The sequence below is a fragment of the Papaver somniferum genome, chromosome 8, assembly GCF_003573695.1.
Source record: "Papaver somniferum cultivar HN1 chromosome 8, ASM357369v1, whole genome shotgun sequence".
NCBI lineage: Eukaryota > Viridiplantae > Streptophyta > Magnoliopsida > Ranunculales > Papaveraceae > Papaver > Papaver somniferum.
Genome location: NC_039365.1, coordinates 150375427 through 150401225, shown reverse-complemented (window position 1 = coordinate 150401225; position 25799 = coordinate 150375427). Strand labels below are relative to the sequence as shown.

The 25799-nt window shown below is 36.9% G+C and overlaps 2 protein-coding genes and 1 long non-coding RNA gene across 4 annotated transcripts; 2 read left to right on the top strand and 1 right to left on the bottom strand.

The window, feature by feature from the left end:
- Positions 1 to 13328: 13328 nt before the first annotated feature.
- Positions 13329 to 14298, bottom strand: LOC113303277. Its single transcript, XR_003337383.1, has 3 exons — positions 14269 to 14298; positions 13958 to 14132; positions 13329 to 13660 (listed from the first exon to the last, which is right to left on the bottom strand). It is a non-coding gene; the product is annotated as an uncharacterized LOC113303277 (long non-coding RNA).
- Positions 14299 to 16639: 2341 nt separating this feature from the next.
- On the top strand, positions 16640 to 20132 carry LOC113303490 (pyruvate kinase, cytosolic isozyme). Of its 2 annotated transcripts, none has more exons than XM_026552526.1 (4): positions 16640 to 16797; positions 17021 to 17304; positions 18361 to 18822; positions 19042 to 20132. In XM_026552526.1, the coding sequence occupies exons 2-4, from the start codon at positions 17047 to 17049 to the stop codon at positions 19855 to 19857; spliced, it is 1536 nt and encodes a 511-aa protein (XP_026408311.1). In that variant the 5' UTR covers positions 16640 to 16797; positions 17021 to 17046; the 3' UTR covers positions 19858 to 20132. The 2 variants fall into 2 exon arrangements, with proteins under 2 accessions (XP_026408311.1, XP_026408312.1); XM_026552527.1 differs by having other exon boundaries at positions 16779 to 16915.
- A 3858-nt stretch (positions 20133 to 23990) lies between these two features.
- On the top strand, positions 23991 to 25040 carry LOC113306193. Its single transcript, XM_026555159.1, has 3 exons — positions 23991 to 24158; positions 24297 to 24578; positions 24753 to 25040. The coding sequence occupies exons 1-3, from the start codon at positions 23991 to 23993 to the stop codon at positions 25038 to 25040; spliced, it is 738 nt and encodes a 245-aa protein (XP_026410944.1).
- The last annotated feature ends 759 nt before the right edge of the window (positions 25041 to 25799 follow it).

Genomic DNA, 25799 nt, shown 5'->3' with positions numbered 1-25799 from the left:
GTCTCGTGATCCTAATTTCACGGTCAAAGTCATGACACAAGGAGCGCTAGCAACTCACCAAAGAAACGGCTGGGGACTGCATGTCATTTGCTAACCTCCTGTAGTCCTTACTTCTGGGTTCTCCGCTCCCGTAGACTTTCTTCCTCCGTGGAGTATACATTGATCCAGAATTTCACTATACGATCATCCTGGGGTAAAGCTAATGAAATAATCAAAAGTACAACTCAGTATGAAGGATCTTTCACCATCACTCAGAAGTCCCTGGGGAACCATTTATTAAAGTTTCATCCATAGAGATGTCATCTCTGGAAACACCATATTTGAAGGTATCATCCTGGGAATCAGTCATTCTTGCAAAGTGGCTATTTCAGCACATCGTTCATACAAAGCGCATGATTCGACAAAACAATGATCATGGAATAAAGGTGCTCACAAACACGCAACAAAAATGGTAATCCTCAACTCTTACCTATTTACGGTTTCACGAACTTAGTGATAATAACGTAAAAACCTCAAAAAACTTGCTCGCTTCTTCAAAACTTGCCAAGACGAGAAAATTTCATTATTTAAAGTCAACACCTGACTTTTCATGAAACTATGAATAATTCACATAACCTTTCATGTGAACATTCGCTGATTTTCTACATGTGTGCATATACTATAAAATCGCCAAACTCATACATACATTATGTCATCACGTATACAATTGTTTGCTTTCAGCAATTGCTCAAAAATCATAAACCCACGTAAATTTTTACTGAGTGAACATCCACTGGTTTTTCGAAAATTGGACAGACGTCCATTCTACAATTGCGAAAACTCACATACAGATATTATTTCACCGTGAATAATTGTCTACTTACAATAGTTGTTCAAAATCAAAACATTGATTTTACAAAAATATATAACGTGAAACTCATGTAACTTTAAAAATATGTATTTTCTTGGTCCCTCTCGTGAGCATCCGTATTTGAAACGAGAGTATATTTTCAAAAATAAAATTTTTCATGAAACATTATAGACAAAATTTTATTACTAACAGATGCACGTCTATTAAAAAAAAACTTCTCTCTCGTATGAGCATCCACCTTTGAAATGAGGGTTTATACACTTTGTGAAATCCCACATATTTAAAAAATAAAATTTTGGTTTTCATGAAAGCTCATAGACAAAATTTTATGTCATTAGACTCAGGTCTATTTTGTTTGTTTCTTAAACTAACGAACGAACGTCTGTTCCTAAAAACAAGGATTTCCTTTTTTGGGCCGAGACCGTAAACGCTGAACTGACCAAAACTGGACTTTCAAACGACCAAATCAGCAGTGACTCATCTCTCCACGCTCATGGGATGACACTTTATCTTATTATCAGGGTTCTCATCTGCGCATTTGCTCGTACATGACATCATTGGGGTAAATCGAGGCTTCTGAAACTACCTTTGTAGACTGAGTTCAACCACTGATCTCGTCGACTGAAAATCACCATTTAATGCTTACTGCGGAATATGACTGTTCCTCACTAAGCAGGGGACTTAATGTAGATGGTGGATTTTCAACAAAGGTCAAAACCGTAAAATCATGATATTGCATGTTTCTGACACGTCTTTAGGGATCCATGTGACGATTCGTGTTTTACGAATTATGATGCATATGTCGCTCGAAAGGCCTCTCCTGAGCGTTCGACACCGGGAATTTCATCATAGCCTCTATGTAGAATAACGTAATTGGGAGGTTCTCCGTAAGATTGAGAGCTTAACGCCTTCAGGATGCCGGTGACACTCACTGTTCCCTGACTATATAGAGGAATTCGCCTCTACATAGAAAAACAATTGGGCGGTTCTCCGTAAGATTGAGAGAAATAACGTCACTGTTCCTGACTATGTAGAGAGACCCGGTATAGACTCAGGCGGTCCTCCATACATGAAATATTGAGAGGGCAAAACTTCTTCGGGACATTAGCAACACTCTCTGATTTACTGACTATACGCAAGAGATTAAATTCTAGGTCATATTCACCACTGAATTCCTAGAAGATAATATATCTTATCTCATTACTCATATTTCATGATCGGAATGGTAATAGATAAATGTATTACTCCGATTTCATGATCGAATCCACGGCTGATCTCATGAAATGGTAATAGATGTTACTCCGATTTCATGGTCGAATCCACGGCTGATCTCATGAAATGGTAATATCACCACTTATTTTATTACTCTGATTTCATGATCGAATCCACGGCTGATCTCATGAAATGGTAATAGATATTACTCCGATTTCATGGTCGAATCACCAAGGTTCCACGGAATGGTAATATCACCGCTCATTTTATTACTCTGATTTTATGGTCAAATATGCGATTCCATGAGATGGTGATGAAATTATCATTTTATTATTCTGAATCCGTAGTCCAATCCGCTGCTGATTTTATGGATTGATAATAAAATAACTACTCATCTTATTACTCAGTTTCATGAATTATTCTCCACTGAATTTCATAAATAAGTAATAAATACCCAACAACCGGGCATCTGGACCATCACTGAGTAAGCCCCACAATAAATGGTGCGAGTTTAATCGACAATGATGCACGACTGAGCACCTGGATGCACGAACGAGTGAAAATATGAAATAATGAGAAATCCTTCGCAAAACAGGAGAAAACAATGAATATTAATAAAATAATAAGAGGCGCCCAAGGCCGGGCCCACCAGCGGGCCGGCCGGCCGTGCCCTAGCCATGGTCGGTCCGTGCCTCTCCCATTATTTTCCTTATTTTTTTTGTTATTTCGTGAACTCACGAAAACTCCTTGGTTTTAGCAAATTTCCTTGTTTTTGCAAAACTCGTGAATTCTCCATAACTTGGTGGATTCACGAAATAATATTATAAAATAAGGAGAGGTGTGAGGAACCGGGCAACCTAACCGGCCGGCCATGCCTAAGTCGTGGCCGGTCCCACACCTCACAATCCTTATATTTTTATAATTATTATTCCCTAATCTCACGAAACTCCACCGTTTCAACAAAAACCCGTGGATTCTCCATAACTTCAAGGATTCATGAAAAATAATAAAATAGGGAAAGGTGTGCGGAACCGGGCAACCTAGCCGGCCGGCCATGCCCAATCCATGGTCGGTCCCACACCTTGCAATCCCCTAATCTTGTATAATTATTATTTTCCTCAATTCATGAAACTCCTGGGTTTGAGCAAAATTCATGATTTCTCCATATTTTCTCAAATATTGCTCAAATCACGAAAAACCAAAAGCCAACATAGTCGCACGACTGGCTAGCCTCTCACGAAAATTTTAAATATTAAAACACTTTTATTTTAATATTTTAAAAATATTTATGAATTGAGAATACATTCTCATTCCAACAAAAATCGAGAATTCTCAGTCAAGATGAAACTCTTCTGAAAATTCACTTTGTTGCTCGAACGCGCATCAGAAAATACTGAAACTCTCAGTATGGAAACGCGGACACCACGGCAACATGTGCATGCCTCCATGGCCGACCAGAGTCATTCCTAGGTCTTTCACAAAGCCGGTCCCACATGTTTTCATAATTCTGACCTAATTTGTTCAATTGCTCATACTGGGCCCGAACTCTCTCCAACCAACTGGAGAATCCTTCAAATGACCAACAACTGGTCCCGAGACCACCAAGAGCCGGTCCCATGCTCTCTTGGTCGGTCCTCATCTCTCATACCTAGGTTTGTCACATAACGCTGAATCCAGCAATATTTCAATAAATAATGAAACCTGCATTTAATCATCGTTCTTTCACCAACTCTCAAACTGAGAACCCTGATGCGAGCTCACTCGATCACTGGGAATCACATGGATGTTCATCATCCCATGTGGACGGTCCCTCTTCACTCATGACAAATTTTCAGCAATTCACCAATTGTTGAAGGATTGATCAAAAAATTATGGTTTCGAACAAACGCTCCACGAATCACCATTCTGAGTAAGTTCAAACACAAAATAATGTTGATTCAGCAATCAACATCCAAATTAAGAATATTCGGTAATTCACCAGTATTTTTGATTAATATTTTATTGGATCACGACACTAGTAAATAATTCTTTGAATTGAGCAATACTTGCTCGGTTGCTCGAATATTGATCCAACCATCAATATTCGGTAATTCATCAGTAGTTTGTCGAATTGAGCAACACTTGCTCAATTGCACGTCAAATTATCAATATTCAGTGTTTTGGTGAATTGAGCAACACTTGCTCAGTTGCACACCAAAATTATCAAATTCGTCGAATTGAGCAATACTTGCTCAGTTGCTCGAAAAACTCTCAATATTCGGCAATTCGTCGAGTTGAGCAATACTTGCTCAGTCTCTAGTCAGTAATTCATTGATATCTCAGAGAATTACATGTTCAATCCATGAATCGCCGAGCATTCACCACTTATGCTCGATTCAACAAAATTAGACTCACAATCTAAATCAGTCAACAACTGACCAACTAATACACGTCTGACTTGCAGACTCCACGATTCATGAAATCCAATCACGTCACAAATGGGGGATATCACTTAGGGTTTTGGCCCGGAGGTCTACGGAACGTGGATTCATCCACAATGAGAAATGTGCGTAAGTCGTGTAAACGGTTGAAGGAGTTAGCAAAGTAGCGGGTGCACGATCAGTCTAGTCTCCGCACGGCATGGAACTGACTTTACCACGATCTCCCACTTTCCCACTCTTTCACTCAAGAAACCGTCACACTTACAGGGATCAGTGGTACATCATTCTTGCAATAAAAATAAGTCTAAATCGAGGACATCAGAATATCATCAATCATCGATTATCATCATTATCCGTCAACAACTCGATATAAACTTATTCACAGAACTCAACTTCGGCAGTTCAGCAATATTGCAGAAACCTTCAACACACCCACAATCCTTGATCATCACTGATCCCACACAACTCTCAGCTTCCCTCCTACAGATCAACCCATCTCCCTCTTTGCGACCGAATTGACTCTGGAAAGGCCATTGTCTTGGTTTAGGCCGGAGTCATATAGATTGATTTCTCGAATCTAAGCACCCTCTTTGCAGCGGTACATCTGTGTGAGGTTCAGAAGTTCGCTCAGTTGAGGAGTCTCGATAGCACGCTCGACTCTCCACTTTCCTAGAAAACCAGTGGTGTGACAAGCAAAGACACACAAAAGCTTGCAAGTATACAAGGCCAAGTTATGATATAGAAGGTAAGCAGGGGGTCAGTCCACAGGGAGTGGGAGCATACAAGAGAAACCTAAGCTAACAATGGTGACAATGCACTATGGCAGTGAGCAAAGCAAGGTAAATAGCATGAACCAAGGGTGCAAGGTAAAGCAGCAAAGAAACAGCTAAGAAAACAGCAAGGTAAAGCAGCAAAGAACCAAGGCTTGGAAGCCAAGGGCCAGGTGAGGATTGTGCACTGACTTCAGTGCACAAAAGGCTTCAAAGTGCAAGAAAAAAAAAGGCAAGAAAATAAACTGAATTGAAAGCACACAGAACTGAAAATGTAAGTGACTGAGAAGGAATTGGTGGGTAAGCCAAGGCTTAGGATCCACCTTGTGTCCTAACCAAATGACATGTTTCTAGGTTGAGTTTGATCCTATGCATACATCTAGAAATAGAAGAATACTAAATTGCTCAATAGTCTGCCCCTAGCATTGGCTGTCTTTTGACAGCACAGCCAATCACAGGCACTATGTGCATTGGTATCTCCCATTTGCTCAAGCAAAACAGAGCATGGAAGTAACTATCCTAGCTTCTAGTCACTTGACAGTGCACAAGGCTTCAGCTGAGCCTTGGCCTGATGCTATTTAGCTCATGCTAAACATGGATAAAGCAATAACATTCATCATATGTGATAATTCAGATACAACTAGCAACATTTGAGATAACTAAAAACATATGCAACTTTCAACTGTCAACAGTTATGCAAAAATCAGAAATTGGAATTGCAAAATTAAAATAATTCTCTACTGGCTAGTCCAGAGAGATACACAGTGTCCTTCACACACACCACATAATACCAATTTATACCCCCCCATTATCAGTTTAGGGTTCACAGCCCCTTTTCCCCAAAAACAGAAAATTAGGTAAATTTGGTTTACCTAATTTTGATGAGATACTCACTCCATCTCGTCGACCCACTCTCCAATTACTTCTTCTCGTTCATCTCCTGCTCCAATTGCTGCTCTAACATCAACTTATATCTTCAATTTCTCACCTAGGGTTTCAGTGATGAGAGATGAGAAATTGAGGAGATTAGTTGATGAAAAAGAGGTAAAACGTGATAGTGATGATGGGTTTTTGGTTATAGGTAGAGTAGAGTGATTTGGTGGCGTAGATGGTGGAGTGATTTGGGGAGAAGATGGTGGTGATGGAGACGGACATGGTGGTACTGTTGCAGAGAGGGGGGGGGGGGGGGAAGATGGTGTCGATGGGGTTTGAGGAAGGGTGTGTTTGGCAATGGGTATAGGTATTAGGTACTAGGGTGTTGAGCAGGTGTAGAGGATTTTGATGTTTCGCGAAGCTGGACCGATGGATGGGAAGATGGTAGGTGGATCTGACGGCGATGCGGAGGCAGGCGATGAGCGACCGTCGGATGAAAAGATACAACGAAACGAACGGTACTTAATGGAGTTAGGTACTGTAGTGTAAGGCGGAGATATCAAACTTCGATGCACATCAAGGGAGCGACCGTCGGATGCTTCTGAGAACTGATCTGACGGCTGAAGACGCAAGCGGGTATGGATTTGGGTTTTAGGCTTTTGGGTATAGAATATGGGTTTGGGAAATGAGTTTGGGATTGGAAAACCTTGAGCCCACTTCTTCTTTAAGAACAACTTTCTTCTTCTTGAGCCCATTTCCAGCTTTTTGGACGTGCGCTCCATTCTTTGCGGCTTCCTTGCGTAATTCCTCCTGGCTTTTCACTGCTTTTCTGCTCTTTTTGCTCCGCAAGTCATCCAGACTTTATTTATTACCTAAAAATGCAAAATTAATTAATAAAAATATTTATTCTTGAAAACAATGAAAATACAGAATATGGGATAAAATGTAGAATTAATGCACAAAAGATGAGTTAAATGCCAACAAAAAGGGATAAATATATACATTATTTGGCACTCATCAACCAGCAAACCGTTTTTTCCCATCCACAGAGCTGAATCCAATAATCCAATGCCAACCATAATCAAATTACAAGTCTTATGTGCCTTCTGAATGATGAGTCCAGTGAAGCGTAGAATGTTGACTACCGATGCAATTGGTGTGGATATCTACTAGCATGAATTGTGAGAGAGACATGACTGTAATCAAAACCGGTATTTGAGCAAATGAAAGTAAAATATTAAGTCTAGATGGCCCGTGATTCTTACCCATCCAGTTATTATTGTTTAGATTATTGAACCCTACTCTATGTGTCCTTAAGAGATTTGGGCTGGATCGAAGCTGCGGACTCGATCTCAAATGCTCACCTCTACGTGGGGGGTGAATTAAAAATAAATAATAAAATTGTATCGACTATGCCACTGGCGTTGCCAAAGGAGAATCATAGAATTTCGGAAGACATATTGGATCATGGTTCTTAAAATCGTGTGATTCACGATTTGAATCGCACGATTCGTTTCATTTATTTCAAGATCGATTTGAATCGCAAGTATGGATCGTTCTTCCTATGAATCGTCAATCAAGTTGGTTTGACTATGATTCTTGACTGAATTCTCAGATCCAAAGTTATTTTCAAAAAGCTGAACGTGAAAAGTTTCGAACCTAAGACCTCTACTCTAAAGTCATATGAGGGCCTCCTATCACTGTTCCGCGTTGATATTTGTTGACTGTTAATGGATTTTATCACTATATACAAGAACAAAGATAAAAACTAGGCAAAAAACTTTGATATTCATTGAATACTCCACATAATTCAATATCATTTACAAGAAGATAAACGATTTAATAATCAACCTTAAATCTTCGATTCACGCTTTAACATACGATTCGATTCTCAAAATTGAAAAATGATTCGCTCCGCGATTCACGATTTCACAACCTTGTATTGGATACTTTCGATATTCATCGCAAACGGAGGTTACAGAGCCAAACCTCTAATTCTTTTTATCGTCAAAAGAAAAGAAGGAAAGCCTTTTGAGTCTTCAAAGGGAAATTCAGGCCTTTGTTGCCTACACGGAATTTCTCATTGTTGTGGCATGACAGAGAAATATAATGTTTTTATATGGCTTACATGCGTCTTACTTACAAACTATGCACGCTTCACTTCAAATTAGTAAAACCAAAAGGTGCTTCGTCACATAACCCATAAAGAAATATCAAAACTGATAGTGTCATTGTTGGAGAAAAGGAAAATTAAAATAAAATGTCAATTGCTCCGAGATCTTTTTTTAAAGTTTGACCTAATTTGGTAACATGTCTAGTAGATCTTTACTACCCAAACTATTTAATAGTTTAGTCAAGATAGTAATTATATTACTCTTCCATCTAAAGATAATTATATGGATTTTAAGGGGCTGTTTGGTAACCATTATTTTAATGGATTATCATCTCATAATCCACTATGCAGATTATAATGGATTTTATATGCGTTTGGTAACCATTATAATAATTGTTTATTTTAATCATAATTGAAAAAATCAATTATTTCCATAAATAGAAAAAAGTTGTTTAAAAATTATTATAATCAATTATTTTTTCTTAATAAAATTGAGTTGTGTTTATTGCTCTTATTTTCTATAAACTATCAAGAGAGGGTTAAAAAACACTAGGGAACTTAGAAAAAAGTTCTAAATCATTATTTTTTCCACTACTTTTAGGGAGCATCTTTTAAAGATAATCAATTATTTGATAAAGGTGTTTGTGAAAATTTATTATAAAAATGATTATACTAAAATCATTTATCTATTTTTGATTATCTATAATCATAAATAGATAATCATAAATTTTGCCAAACAAGGCCTAAATTTGTTATATATAAATATAAGGAGAAATGAAATTTTTTTATGAATTACTTTGTTCCCTAACTGAACCAGTGAACCCACCCAACTAGGGTTGTGTTGAGTTGAGCGGATTTAACCCTGCGTATGAGCGAGCCCGTTGGACACACTAAACAGTTGTAGCAGGGCCGCTGGCCGCTGCATACAACAACCAAGGAAAAAACAAAAACCAATTACACACTCCACTCGGCACTCCGCATAAGGCTAAAGTTTATCCCCGTGGACGAGATACATAGTGTGTGTTCATAGTTAAAGAGACAATCCACTTTAGTTTTGTCATGATGGTGCTTGGCCTCTTACTTAGATATATCTAGAAACTTGTTTGTTGATACATGATTTTGGGATCTACCTACCTACCTCGTTTGTAATTCTATCATTTCGAGCATTTTGGTTTGAGCTACTCGATTTGTAATTCTCCCTTGAAGTTGGTTTGGACATGTTGACATTCATGTTATTAGATCGAAAATGCTTGAGAGATAGGAAGTTCTGGTAAGACTCAGTAAAGCTACAACTCAAAAGAAGATACTCACTTTTTTTAATACGCTGAAAAAATGATTATCACCAGAGCAATGTCCACATCAGATGGAGCAGGCAAGTTACGCTTTCACGATCATTGGTGCAAGCACTTCAACTGGATGTGCCTTTATAGACAAAAGACTCGTACCGTCTCCGAATGTTCACCAGAAAAAAATCAGAAATCCAATTTCATCACACGAAAAGATCTAGAACTACTCCTCGAGAATCAAGAATATGGAACTATTTAACTATGAAATGTAAAACACGCGCTTTATCGTCCCATTTTACCATAGTTCCATACCCATAGTTTCTCGAACCAAAACTGTGTTCACCCACTCAGGCTGTAAAACGACTCAAACCATTATAGAATCACCAATCCCATCATTCATGTATCGTACACCCACGTTACAAAACCAACAAATCCAACTCTAAAAAAGCATAAAGTCTCCAACAAATTACTGTGGGTAAGTTAATTTCACTGTTTTTGATTCTTTCTCTCCACTAACTTCCTCTGTTCTGAGGTTGTTTTCATTACCGAATAAAATATCTTTGTTTTTCTTTTCTTTCTTTATAGAAAGACATTTTCTTTCTATAAATTTTTAACCACACCTTTCTCTCCATTGAACAATTTTTTCTCCTCTCCTCTTATTTCTTTCTGATCAAGGCTTGGATCTCATCAGCATATTCTATAAAGGTAATAATAGTACTCTCCCAATTCATTCTTCTCTTTAAATCCAGGGTTTCAATTTTTTCTCCTCCCAACTATTTTCTCTGTAGTTGCGTGATCTGATCTTGCTGTTTCTATCGTATTGAGTACAATTGTAAGATTGACTTGAGATTAATTTCTCCGATAGGAAAGATAGAAAAGTAGTCACAAACATCTTCGTCTCATCGTTTGTGATTCCACAATATCTAGTTTCGCCATCATACGATTTAGATTATTATGAGGTGATTGATAATTCTAGGCTGTTCTTCGGAAATATAAGTCCGGGTTTTCAATTGGTTCCTGTTCACCTTGATTTATCAAAAAACGGAACAAAACTCGTAGGTATTTCTGTGGGAGACAGATTTATCTATTACTGTAGACTTTTCTGTGTGATACAGATTTGTTTATTACAGTCTTCGACTTTGGGTCGTAGCAACTCTTTAGTTGTGGGTGAGATCAGCTAAGGGAATCAAGTGCGTAGTACCCTGCTGGGATCAGAGACGTAAGGAGCACAACTGTACCTTGGATCAATGTTAGATTGATTGGGGTTCAACTACAGTCTAGACCGAAGTTAGTTTGTCGTAGGCTAGTGTCTGTAGCGGCTTAATACAATGTGTGTTCAATCTGGACTAGGCCCCAGGGTTTTTCTGCATTTGCAGTTTCCTCGTTAACAAAACTTCTGGTGTCTGTGTTATTTCTTTTCCGCATAATATTTTGTTATATAATTGAAATATCACAGGTTGCGTTGAATCGATCAATTGGTAAATCCAACCTTTGGTTGTTGATTGAAATTGATTGATACTTGAACACTGGTCTTTGGTACCGTTCAAGTTAATATCTCTTATATTCAATTAGACTCGCATATTTCTATTTGCTTGAGTAAAGTATTGAATCGAGAAATTGAGGTATAACTCTTGATACTTTGTATAAGATTATGTCTGACTGTCTAGTTGATTCTCTTAAAAGTATATTGGAGTTTGTTCATACAGATTGCTAAGAGAAATATTGGGTGTGGTTGTTAGACCCACGCTTTTTCAGGATGTACTTTTGGTCGTGGTTTATTGATTATTTTTTTATCATTTCTGCTTGGATTTATGTCTGTTGGAGCAATTATGGGTTGTGATCTATCACAAAACGAACTCGGGACACATCATCTTCTTCTTCGAAACAAATCTGCGAGAAAATGGAAGCAGCAATAACATCAGGGCTAACTTCGGCATCTCCTCCAACTAAGGTTTGCAGTTTTTTTCTTCATTGGGATATTGATCCGATTTTAGGTTGTAGTATCGTTTTAAGTTTAAGTGAATTAGAGTCTCTAGCTTATTTTATTGAACTATTAAGGTTTAGATCCAGTCTGTTTTCAGATTTTAGACCTAGGTTTATGATAATTTTCAAATTTCCTCTTTTAGTCCCTGTAATTTGTGAGATTGGGATCCTTTTGGATGATAATCCTCAAATTTTAGGTTTATCTGTTTTAGGCATAGTAATGAAAACCAAGACAGTATCTACTTATTCAAGATCATCAAGTTCGTTGATTACTAGGAATGTTACCATATCTCCAAAACCGAGTCAGCCCGATTTGTTCAGTTACAGACATTTAAAGACCGATTCAGATTACCACTGTTACTTGAGACATTTTGGTTACTTTATGGTCACTCCTACTACTAGTTGGGTCACTGCTACCTTGGTTGCATTAGGCAATCTAAACTTTAAAAACTCCAGTTCATGGTATTTGCATGTTCTGATGACCATTGGATAGGATTTGATCCAATCATTGTCTTGTGCTTTGACACATATTGGTTTTGTTTTCAATGAGTTTGGCCCTAGATGTTTGGTCCTCTACGTTGCGAGAGAGAAGATCATCTAAAACTATTCTTAGATCTGAAGGGATATTCATACAAAAATTGGTGGAGACTCTACGAATTGAATGACTTTTATACGATCTTGTAAATTTTTTATAAAGTTTCGATTTCCCAAAATCGACATTAGCAATATTTATTTTGAGGCTTGCCTCTTCTAAAGAAAAAAAATTCGAACAAATTGGCTATGCCATCAGAGTTGCCCTAAAAGATAATCCATAACGTTTCGGAAGACTACAATGAAGGGAAAAATGTCGGAAGTTTCCGACATTTCATTGCAAACGGAGCAAACAAACCGTTGGTTCTTCTTTTCGTCAAAAGAAAAGAAGGAAAAGCCTTCTGAGTCTTCAAAGGGCAATTCAAGCTTGCCTACACGGAATTTCTCCCAGCTGACAGAGAAATATAATGTTATTATTATCTGATTTTTATATGGCCTACATGCGTCTAACTTACAAACTATGCACGCTTCGCTTTAAATTAGTAAAACCAAAAGGTGCTTCCGTCATATAACCCATAAGGAAATACCAAAATTATTAGTGACACTGTTGGAGAAAAGAGAAAGCAAAATGTCAAATGACACCGGGATATTTCTAAAGTTTGACCTAATTTTGTAATAGATCTTTACTACCAAAACTATTTATTAATTTCGTCAAGGTATTAATTATATCACTCTTCCATCTAAAGTAGAAGCTTTAAAAAAAAACAAAAAATCACTATACATATAAGAATAAAAATAAAAGGGCTTTTTAATAAAGTAACCACCTTTTTGAACCATATTTAAGAAACTGGCCGTTTTTTTGAATCTTTATATAAACTGGCCGATATTGACATTTTCCATCCCGTTTTTTTCAAAAAACGGATTTAGGTAGTTAACTGGCTATGTGGCAGTTAACCTGCTAGGTAAAAGACGATTTAACCCTCGTCTGAGTTCGTAACCAAACCAGTATCGAGTCAACTCGGTGACTCATTGCAACGGTCGGATTTGTAACGGTTGGATTTGTAACGGTCAGATTCAGCTTCATTCATATAAATTAGGCCCTGCAGAGAAGAACCATAGTATTTGTCATACTCAACAGAACATAGCATACCTCACTTGTACAGATTGTGACGATTTTAAATGGGTCTCAGATGAAGTCTTCATTGCTGCAAAAAACAGAATTATGCATTCAAGTTTACAACTTAATGCTATATGTAAGGAACTCAACAATCTGAAAATGTAACCTGCAAATGTACTAATAAACAACCTGCCACTTTTGATTCAGCATTAATTCAAGTCTACAAAAGAAAAAAATATTGTCTTCTTAAACACAAAAAAATCAGAAAATGGATCTCAAATCATTTGGGGCTTGTGGTTAGTAACATTTCCACATTTCAACCTCCGCATCAATTTCCAACGCCAGGTTCATGCTCAACTGTATCCATCGCAGCCGAAACTAGTTCATTTTGCAAATTCTCTATGCTTCCCGAGGGTGGCAGGCAATCTTCTCTTCTTAGCAACTCCACCACAGTCATCAACATATGCAAGCATGAGGTTATCATACCATTATCTAGCAAGAACAACTGCAACAAGCGAAACCCAACATCGAAAACAGTTAATGTCATCTACCAATTGAAGGAATAGAGAATCATAAACACTAATTTGATCAAATGAGCAACCAAAAACAGCTAACTAAAAGGTTCAGTGCCATAACTTGGTATTATGCTTAAAAAAATATAAATTAACCATTTCATTCATAAACCATGCGTCCCAACATATGAGTGGCGCGGGATCACCAACATATAAGTGGCACACGCATCTAGCATCATTACACAGATTACAAACTGATCATAGAAGGTACGTTGGACAATATGACATACCTTAACTTACTTATGTAAAATCCATAGCAAAGCACATTTCTTTTATGACCAGATAATATAACAGCACCTTTCCTATTCTCATATCCAAGGCACTCAACCAACTGCATTAAGAGTTTTCCTAATCCTTTCCGCTGCACACTCAAGCTACATTCTATCTTCCTTCAACAAAATGATACTGTAAAATACAAACAAAACGATTCCCATCTAGACTGCAGTATGTTAATTGGTTGTCCAACATGTAGAAAAACAAACATCTCCTAGATATCGAAATAACTTTGAACTGTCAGATAAAAAGGATTGCGAGAACTTACTTCAGCCCTTGTATGAATATCGATCATCTATAATACGATATACTAATTGCCAGATGTAGGAAAACAAACATTGGAAACATCAATATGATCGGAAGTGAATGCACCATTAACCATCAGTAGGACCGAATCCGTAAATCACACTTGTAACACCCTTGGGAAGCCAACCTGAAAGGAGAGATGCAGAACTAAGAAACTTAATTCAAGAAAAGTCATTCTAAATGAAGACTAAATTACTAAAATGAACGGACCGAAGTAATTGGCGATTTTTGTCACAAAAATATGTCTCCTCCTCTTTATATTCTTCAGTAGGTGCTTCTTTCCTCCTAGAAACCATTCATTTGAAAATTCCCACTTCTCTGAATCAACCTTTCGAAAACCCTGCAACCATTACACACCAAAGTCATCAACATATGCAAGCATGAGGTTATCATACCATTATCTAGCAAGAACAACTGCAACAAGCGAAACCCAACATCGAAAACAGTTAATGTCATCTACCAATTGAAGGAATAGAGAATCATAAACACTAATTTCATCAAATGAGCAACCAAAAACAGCTAAACCCCATAAACCCTAGAATTCACAACAAAATATGATCAGCTTAGAACCGCTAAAATATCATCATTCAAGAAACCCACAAACAAAATCATTAACTACAGACACCAAAGGTGCAATTCAAGCATTTTGAATACCTAATCCCTAAAACCCATGACCAAAATATCAACAGAATACATATAAGACTGGAAACCGAAGCAAACCCCCAAAATCAACGAATCAATCAAATTCAATTAAAAAGAGAGAATCGGAAAGTAACAGAAAGAATTTCTGTTGACAAGATCTATAAATAGAAGCGAAGAAGAAGAAAATAAAACAGTGTGAACGGAAATCTTAGGGTTTCAGGATCGTACCTATGTTCATCAAAAGAAACCCATTAATGCAAGCACTGGTTAGATCGTCGACAACATCAATTCATACTATCTCTGAATCCTTAAATATGTAGAACTTTTCTTCCAAATACACTCTGGTCTTTCACTAACATCTATGTCTTCAACAAAAACAACTTCAATAACATCAGTTTTCTTTTTCTTTTCAAACAGCTTCAATACCTAACCCTAGTTTCAGAACTGGGAGAAGAGAACGAGGGAGAAGAGAGGACGAAAGAGAAAGTGTGGTGAGAGATTACACCACACGGGTCTTTAAATGGACAAGGGCACAGTCGTAAATTCTCCTACCGAGTTTGACTTATTCAACGCAGCTGACCGATCTGGTGGGCCCAGGTATCAACTCTAACAGAAAGGCCAGTTTCTAAAAGAATTTAAAAGCTTGGCCGGTTTATTAATTATATGGTTCGAAGCAGGACACTTTATTAATTTGCCCAAAATAAAAAGACAAATGAAAATAATTTGTGAATCACTTTGTTCTCTCACTCACTCCCAAGTATGCTCGTGTCAAGTTGAGTATATTTGTCCCTGCCTATGCCCCTAGGGCTAGGTCGCTCTAAACAGATGCCGCAGGGCTAGGACGACGCTCTGTTCAGTTCGTCTTCTCCCTTGGGGCAGTTCCTGTGGAATGAATAAACTTAGAGTTTATTCATTTTACTCCCACTATGAAATGAACAAATATGAAAAATGGATATTTAAATCAACAAATCTGATGTTTTGAACATTGAGCCGAAATATCCAGCACGCGTTTAATGATGTACCGCGCGATCAAAGAACAAACGTCCGCGATCAACGAACCAACACAAACGTTCATGGGAGTTAAAAACACCTCACTTTTTCTGATTTTTAACTATTAAAGAAACATTTTAATATTTATAACTTTTTAGTTTATATAAATAAATAAAATCATTTGTGGGACCCAATTCTTATTAGTTTAAAAATTATTAGTGGACTCAACTCTTATTAGTTTATATTAATAAAATCATTAATGAGATCTTAAAATATCAGAGTTGTTCATTTTAACTTGTTTCCCGTATTGGAGAATGCAATTTATTCATCCAGATGACTCAACAAATTTTTATTTTTGTCCGTTGCCATACATGCCAGTATTTTTGATGCGAACACTGCACCAGCAATTTGTTTTCTCATAAAAGCTTGTTCAACTATGGAAAAGTAAACACACGTGCCTTTGTGTCCCATTTTACCATACCCATAGTTTCTCGAAACAAAACTGTGTTCACCCACTATAAACTTTTCTCAACTAGGCACTCACATTATAGAATCACCAATCCCATCATTTCTTGTATCGTACACCCACGTTATAAAATCAACAAATCCAGCATAAAGTCTCTACCAAAATTACCGTGGGTAAAGTTAATTTCACTGTTTTTGTTTCTTTCTCTCCACTAACCTCTTCTGTTCTGAGGTTGTTTTTCATTACCGAATAGAATATCTTTGTTTTTCTTTTCTTTCTTTATTGACAGACATTTTCTTTCTATAAATTTTTAACTCTACTGAACAATTTTTTCTCCTCTCCTCTTATTTCTTTCTGATCAAGACTTGGATCTCATCAGCATATTCTATAAAGGTAATAATACTAGTCTCCCAATTCATTCTTCTCTTTAAATCTAGGGTTTCATTTTCTTCTTCCACACACAATCAAATCTTCACTCCTCATTAAGATTTTGAGCTGAAATTTGTTAAAGGTTTGATGGATTAATAAGCTTATCAGATCTGTTTATTCACTTGAGTTGGATGTATTAAGTTTGACTGAGATTTTGGGATTTGATTTTTTGTTTTTGTTGTTGTAGGGTTTTTGGAAGTGTAGATTCATTTAATGGCGAACATTGATATTGAAGGGATCTTAAAGGAATTACCAAATGATGGTAGAATTCCAAAGACAAAGATTGTTTGTACACTTGGACCAGCTTCTAGATCTGTTGAAATGATCTCAAAGCTATTAAAAGCTGGAATGAATGTTGCTAGATTCAATTTCTCACACGGGAGTCATGCATATCACCAAGAGACTTTGGATAACCTTAGAATTGCTATGCAGAAAACTGAGATCATGTGTGCTGTTATGCTCGATACTAAGGTCTGTTTACTGATTTCTATAATTCGTTTTTAATTTTTCAAATCTAGTGAGTTTTGCGTGAATTATACTTTATTTATTTATAAATTAAGTAAAGTTTGAATGTTTTTGTTGCTGTGATTCTTTGCTTGTGTTTGAAACTCTGTAAACTATTAGTTTTTTGAATCTGCGCAGTTGTTCAATTCATTATTCATATATAATTGGAATTGAAATAACTCATCTAGAAATTCTTTTAGGGTTAGCTGAACAGAAACATTGAATTCTTTCAAGAGGTTGTGAGTGTTTTGAAATCTTAGCCTAATCTTGTCATACTGGTTGACCATGTTAAGGTTTTGTTCTTTTCTTCACCATGAAAAGGCATGGGTTGTAATAAGCTGATTTGATTTTCTAAGCAACGTGTTGCTTTAACTATGAATTGGAACTTTATTTTACTTCTTGTTGTTACCGTGAATTGATAACTATTTTTAACTCTAGCCAATCAATTCAGTTCCAGATTGAGTGAAACTACTAGTACAGATTGGGCATTATAGGAAAACAAGTTCTGTCGATAAGGTGTACTTGTCTACATATTGGTGTAGTGCGCGCTAGTGTTTGGCCCTTTATACCAGAAGGAGATATCAACAAGTATGCCAATGATCATTAGTGGATATAGGATTAGCTGAATTCTTGTCATGATCTATGTTGAAACCACAATACTTTGACTCCTGGCTCTTGGAATTTATCGCTGCAGGAAAAAGACTGAAGTTAACTGGTTTTAGAAAGAACGCTTCGTTTTAATTTTACATAGTATTTTAGTTCTCCGTTTACTTATTGGTATAATGAATAATGCATATATTTCGGATCTCACTCTATATAAATTTTCCTTAGATTGAAGCTTCTTGTATTCCTTGCCCTGACATATTTGTAAATGCTGAAGTCCTATGTTATTTTGTTACTGCTGAATGTATACATGGTTTATAGACATTATTCATAAGTTGAGTTTAACACTGAAATCTTCATTGTTATCGAGGGAAAAGGATGCTTATAATTGCTGATTGGTTCTTTTTGCTTGTTTTACAGGGACCTGAGATCCGAACTGGATTCCTTGTGGATGAAAAACCTGTTCAACTTAAAGAGGGCCAGGAAGTTACAATCTCCACAGATTACGACTTGAAAGGGGATGGAAAGACAATTACTATGAGTTACAAAAAGCTTCCAGAAGATTTGAAGCCTGGAAATACCATCTTGTGTGCCGATGGAACCATCACGCTTACTGTGTTGTCTTGTGACGTAGGTGCAGGAACTGTGAGATGTCGATGTGAAAACACTGCTGTCCTGGGAGAGAGAAAGAATGTGAATCTCCCTGGTATCGTGGTTGATCTCCCAACTCTCACAGAGAAGGACAAAGAAGACATCATGGAATGGGGTGTTCCTAACAAGATAGATATGATTGCTCTATCGTTTGTGCGCAAGGGCTCAGATCTTGTCAATGTCCGAACGCTTCTTGGACCACATTCAAAAAGCATCCAGCTGATGTCAAAGGTTAGTTATTCCCTCAGAATGTTTCTTGCATTTGATGTTTTCTTGAGTTAAAGCCCTGTGAAATAGAAAAATATGGTAGTTTCGAGAATTATTTCTTTATTTTTAGGCATTCATGTTATTCTTAATCTCCGATGGAGTAGTAGATCAGCTGCGTAATTCGCGTCATGTATCTTTTTTTAGTGTTTGATGACCATTTGTTTGTACTTCTGCTTATTCTAGGTTGAGAATCAGGAAGGAGTGGTCAACTTCGATGAGATCCTTCGCGAGACAGATTCTTTTATGGTTGCTAGAGGTGATCTTGGAATGGAGATTCCAGTGGAGAAGATCTTTCTTGCACAGAAGATGATGATCTACAAGTGCAACCTTGTAGGGAAGCCCGTGGTTACTGCCACCCAGATGCTTGAGTCAATGATCAAGTCCCCAAGACCCACCAGGGCTGAAGCCACTGATGTTGCCAATGCTGTCCTAGACGGTACCGACTGTGTCATGCTCAGTGGTGAGAGTGCTGCTGGGGCCTACCCAGAGCTTGCCGTGAAGATCATGGCCAGGATATGTATCGAAGCTGAATCTTCCCTTGATTATAATGCCATTTTCAAGGAGATGATTAGGTCTACCCCACTTCCAATGAGCCCGTTGGAAAGTCTTGCCTCTTCTGCTGTCCGAACAGCTAACAAGGCTAGAGCCACCCTTATTGTTGTGATGACAAGGGGTGGAACCACAGCAAAGTTGGTGGCTAAGTATAGGCCAGCAGTACCAATCCTTAACGTAGTGGTCCCAGTTCTGACAACTGACTCCTTTAACTGGACCTGCAGTGATGAAACTCCAGCAAGACAGAGTCTTTGCTACAGAGGACTAATTCCCTTACTTGCCGAAGGTTCAGCCAAGGCCACAGACACCGAATCAACTGAGGTGATTCTGGAAGCTGCCCTCAAGTCTGCAACTAAGAGGAATTTGTGCAAACCTGGGGATGCAATTGTGGCACTCCATCGTATCGGGGGAGCCTCAGTCATTAAGATCTGTGTTGTGAAGTCTTAAGTATTGACGTCGTGAAGTAAATCAGAGATCAGTTATATTGGGAGGGTAACGAAACGCTTCTGCTGTTTTTTTATGGACCTCCTATACAATATCATTTTGCTTTAGTATAATTTGGAGAAGTTATCTTCCTCCGCTTATGTTTTCCTTCTTTTCTTATCTTTTCCTTCTGCTTTATCTCTGGCTATTTCAAGAAACTACAACAATATCATCTTTGAATTCTGATAGTGAAGTCCTAGTTAAATCCATCAATGAATCAGCTCCCTCTGTTCATTGGATGATCAAGCTTTAATTTTAGATATTAGGTTTCTTTTGGATAAAATTGGTCACGGGCAGTGTGTTTCCATTAGAAGAGATTCTAATGGAGTTGCGGATAAGTTAGCTAAAAAAGCTAGATTGTTGAGAACTGATTTCGAATATTTTGATGAGTTCCCTCTTGATATTCAAAGATGGGTTGCTCAGGAAGTTGGATGTAAACTCTATTTGAACTCAATGAAATTCCAGTTAGCTAAAAAAGCTAGATTGTTGAGAACTGATTTCGAATATTTTGATGAGTTCCCTCTTGATATTCAAAGATGGGTTGCTCAGGAAGTTGATGTAAACTCTATTTGAACTCAATGAAATTCCTTTTCTGAATCAAAAAAACCACCTGTGCCGTAATGGCATTGGTTTAATCGTGTTTTCTTAGTGGTGAAGAAAATATTTGTTGTGCCACCACCTAATTATGAGACGGGTACGTTTTGTACCGTGCAGATCTAATGCCCATGTATACACCAAAAAGTCTCGGTAGACCTAGATAAAAACCACAAAAGAACCACACAAAAAAAACCCGTCACTCATAGCTCACCCCCTGCACGTCTCCCGATGGGCGGGGTCCACAAAAAAAAGAAGATGTGAAAGGCGATTTTTACCTGGTCTGTAGAGAACTACTGTATACACACACACTAAAATCAACCCCTCTACATGATTGAAAAAACGACGACCCGGTCCTTAACATATACATAAGATTTTATGAAGTTATAAAGATTAAAACTGATCAAAGACATAGATAGAAGATCCCTGAATACGTTAAAAATTATCTAAGATTGTTCATCATCGGACTACTAAATTTTTCCATGATCAGATTACTCCCAAATCAACCGGGAACTTGTTTAAAACACCAATAGACTTAAAGTATAATGCAATCGTAATATATTCATAACATGGTTTTTTTTTTAAGGTTACTAATGGGGGTGCCAGGTTTGGTGGGGGTGTACCAAGCCAAGGCAAAATCTGTTTTGTCCTATATGGAAATCGGTTTTGTCTTATTATAGTTTTGGTACACCCCCACCTAATCTGGTACCCCCTATTAGCAGTCTTGGTTTTTTTTTGGGGCGACCCAAAACAATTAGAGGCAACTTTTTTATTCTCATCTAGTGAAGATGGCTATGGGTGTCTTAAAGTTAGAAATTGTCTATATTGTCCTTCACCTCTATACTACTCCCTCCGTACCATATATACGCGGAGGGACCAAATCTCTTAGATTAAGAAAATTACCTTGAATTCATCATTTTTCATGTTTTTTCATGTTTTTTCTTGTTTTACCCTTTGTCTTATTACTAACACAATTTTTAATGTACAATAAATAAGAGTATTTGTGAGAAAATTCATCTTGAAAATAGGACTCCGCCTATATAGTGGTACGAAGAAAATTCAAAATTCTGCCTATATAATAGGTACGGAGGGAGTAAATAATAACATTCCTCTTCTCCTTCTGTATTCTACCGATTGATTTTTTGTTTTTCATCGTGTTAATTTTGATTGAAACCAAATATCGCCGATCAAACAAATTTTAGGATTAATTTTTCAAAATTAAAAGCCAAAATTCATTAACATTAAAGTTGAAACTTAAAACATCAAAAACAAAAATCGAGTTCAACAAAAAAAATAGATAAATGATAGTAGTTGTGGGCAGCTTTATCTGGAGTAACACTTAGATACTTAAAATCGGGTGAGTTGAGCTCTGCAAATCGGGCGACTAACTCGGTGAATTTTCTTCATCCAAAATCTCGAATTCAGTGATTCATCTTCGTTAATTCAGGTGAATTCTTACTTCTACTAATGATTGGTGTTTCAATTCTGGTTGATTCTTCTACTTTTCTTCGTTAAATCTTAGTCTCAGTTCTTTAGATTAAGATTAGGTGAATACGATGGACTCTATTTTTGGATCTGGTAATTTTAGTTCTTCTCTTAAATCTGGCGATAAATCTGAAGATCATATCAATGAACCTGAAGTTTGTATCTCAGATGAAGATTTAGAGGATTGTTTAAATGAATGGAAATTTAATCTCATCGGTCGCCTGGATTTTTCAAAATTATCCATGGAAACTGCTGAGAAATCTCTTAAAGCACAATGGAATCTGAAAGGCAAGTGTCAATGTATTCCTCCGGGTAAAGGTTTCTTTGCTATTAAACTAGACAATAAGGATGATAAACATCTAGTATGGCCAGGTTATTGAGAAGTAGAATCTCAGAGTGTTAAACTCATGAATTGGGAACCAAATTTCAAGCCAGCTGAACAAAAATCATCAATAACTTTTGTGTGGTATCAATTACCTGGTTTGAGTATTGAATACTTGATGGAAAAGATAATAATGGATATTGGTAAAGCACTAGGAAGACCTGTGAAGGTGGATGACATTACACTACAAAGAAAATATGCAAGTGTATTAGTTGAAGTTGATATGAATAAATCTATTCCTGAGAAAGTTTGGGTCAAAACAAAATATGGAGGATTTTCTCAAAAAATTCAGATACCAAAAGTCCATAAATTCTGTGTACACTGTAAAGTCATTGGACATTATGCTTCAGAATGCAGAGTCAAAAGAAAGGAAGATGTAAAAAAGAATGAATCAAACTCTGGTACCACTACTCAGCGATATGGATCTTTTGTTCAAGGTGATACTCAAGGAAGCAGATATAGAAAAAATAATAAAAATAAGGAAGATAATTCAACTCCTGCTGGATTTGACATATGTTTTCCTGAGAAACAAGACACCCTGATAACAGAAGTCCTAATGCCACCAATTTTAGTTCATGATCAAATGGAAGAGGGGGAAATTTCTTCTGGTAGATATGATGTATTTAAGGAGATGGAACCTAATCTTGATCTTTTAAAGGAGATGGAGCCTAATCTTGATCTTGAAAAAGATTTTCCACCACTTGAAGTAAATAAAATACTGGAAATTGCATCAATCTCTAGTAACACTGAAGTTAGAATTTTACCTGCAGTGAAAAAGGTCATTTAGAAGTTGTTAAGAAGCCAGATTTGCCAAAGGTCACAACCATAAAGCAAGATGCAAAAAAAGTTAATTATGGGAAGAAGATCCCTCCTCTTCAAAAACAATTTTCTAAATGAGAGTCCTCTATTGGAATATCAGAGGCTTGAGGAGAAATCAAGCCAAAGATAAACTGCAGAGGTTAGTTAAAATTTTTAGTCCTTCTTTGGTTTGGCTTGTCGAACCAAAAGTTAAAGTTACTTTAAAATATGTCAGAATGATGAGATTGATGATAATGCAATGCACATTAATTCGTAATAGTACAAATGAGAAAAAAGGGCAACATTTGGTTGTGTTGGAATGCATCTATTGTAGATCCTAAAGTTATATATGTAACAAGACAAGCCATCACAGTGGATGTTGGGGGAGTCTTCATCACAGGAGTTCATGGAGCTAATCTAACAATAGATAGAAATGAATTGTAGAAAGAATTGTTATTAATAAGTTCCTATAATCTACCTTGGTTGGTAATAGGAGACTTTAATGCTGTATTAAGTATGGATGAAAAGAAAGGAGGTACGAATCCACTGAGAGAAGCCATGTTGGATTTCAATAATTGTATCCACTCATGTGAGTTAATTTCAGCTCCTAGAATAGGCATAAAATTCTCTTAGTGCAATAACAGAGTGGGAGTAAAGAGAATATTGTGTAACTTAGATAGAGCAGTGTACAACTCTAAGTGGTTAGACTTATACCCAAATTGGGAATACAATGTTGGTATAAGAGGCACCTCAGACCATGGGCCTCTAACCGGAGCAAATAAACCATTTCCCAAGCCTCAGAATGTTCCATTTAAGGCTTTCAAGGTATGGTCTAACCATGAAACTTTTCTGCAAGTTATTGAGGAACTGGGAAATTTTTGGGGATTTATCTACTAAATTGAAACAAGCTGAAGAAAAAGTATTATCTGCATATTTGTTATCTGACAGTATTCCTGAAGATATTCAACTATTGAATAATTTGGTGACAGCTAGGGGAGAACAAGATGTAATATCTAATCAACAAAGAGAGATTCTACATAAAAAAATCAAGAAATAAATGGTTAAAAGAAGGAGCTGCCAACATAAATTTCTTCCACACAAGTATTAAGATAAAAATGCTCATAATACCATTTTTGAAATTGAGAATGAACAAGGTTCACTGGTTGCAACTCAACAAGAAATTTCTGATGTTCTAGTTAAACATTTTGAAGATAAATTCAAATACTCTGAAGTACAAATGTCAGATAATCTTTTACAAGTTGTACCTGAAGTCTTGAGCAATGGTGATAAATTTATACTAGATTCAGTGCCTAGTGCAGAAGAAATAAAAGTTGCAGTTAATGAATTGGACCCTGATAGCTCGCCAGGACCAGATGGGTTTAGTGGATGGCTTTACAGGAAATGCTGGTCCATAATTGGCAATGATGTCATAAAAGCAATTCAATACTGCTGGAAAAGAAGTTATATTCCTAATGGGATAAATTAAAACTTCTTAGTATTGATAGCTAAGGTGAAGAATGCTAAAAAGCCACATCAATTCATACCAATTGGTTTGGCCAACTTTTTCTTCAAAATTTTTACCAAAATTCTAATTATGAAGATAAGCAGTATGCTGAGTAAGATCATCTCTCCCCAGCAAGGAGCTTTTATCAAAGGTAAAACTATTCAAGAGCAGATAGTTCTTGCTTCAGAAATGGTGAATGGATTGGATACACCTAGAAGAGGGGGGAATGTAGAAATGAAGATTGACATCACACAAGGTTTTGATTCTATCATCTGGGAATTCTTATTTGCAGTTCTACACAAACTGGGGTTCTCTGCTAACTTCATTAAATGGTTGCACACTCTGTTCTCATCTGCAAGAATTTCAGTTTTAATCAATGGTTGACCAGCAGGGTATTTCTCAACAAGTGGAGGGCTCAGACAAGGAGACCCCATATCTCCAATCCTTTGCATCATTGCTGAAGATGTATTAAGCAAAGCATTAATTAAAATTGTGGAAGACAGAAAACCGATTCCAATGGTGAATAGAGATGGAATTTGTCCTACACACATCTTCTTTACATACAATATGTTCTTATTCTGCAATGGAGATAAGAGAAATGTAAGAAGACTAATGAATACCTTAAAATAATATCAAGCAGCATCTGGTCAAGTAATAAGCTCAGTTAAAAGAAAATGCTTTGTAGGGGGAACTGTTCATCAAGAAAAGAAGCTATAGAATAAGAATGCCAAATGCAGTTATCAGTCTTCCCTGATAAATACCTTGGAGTAATGCTATTCACAGGAAGGGTCAAAATTTTCCATGTATGGAGTGTGGTTGAGAAAATTCAGTTGTATCTAGCAGGATGGAAAGGTAAAATGCTAGCATTCCAAGAAAGAATTACATTAATCAAATCTGCATTATGCAGCATACCTGTGTACAATATGTCCATCTACAAATGGCCAAGAAGTGTGTTAAAGGAGTGTGAAAGAATTATTAGAAACTTTCTATGGTCAGGTGATCCAAATGTGAGAAAAATAATAACTTTGAAATGGGACAAAGTTGGCTCTCCTTTGGAAGAAGGTGGATGTCATGTACCGGTATTGGAGGGGGTGCCAATATCATAATCTAGTTGGTTATTAGTTTAGTTGTTAGTAATACTTT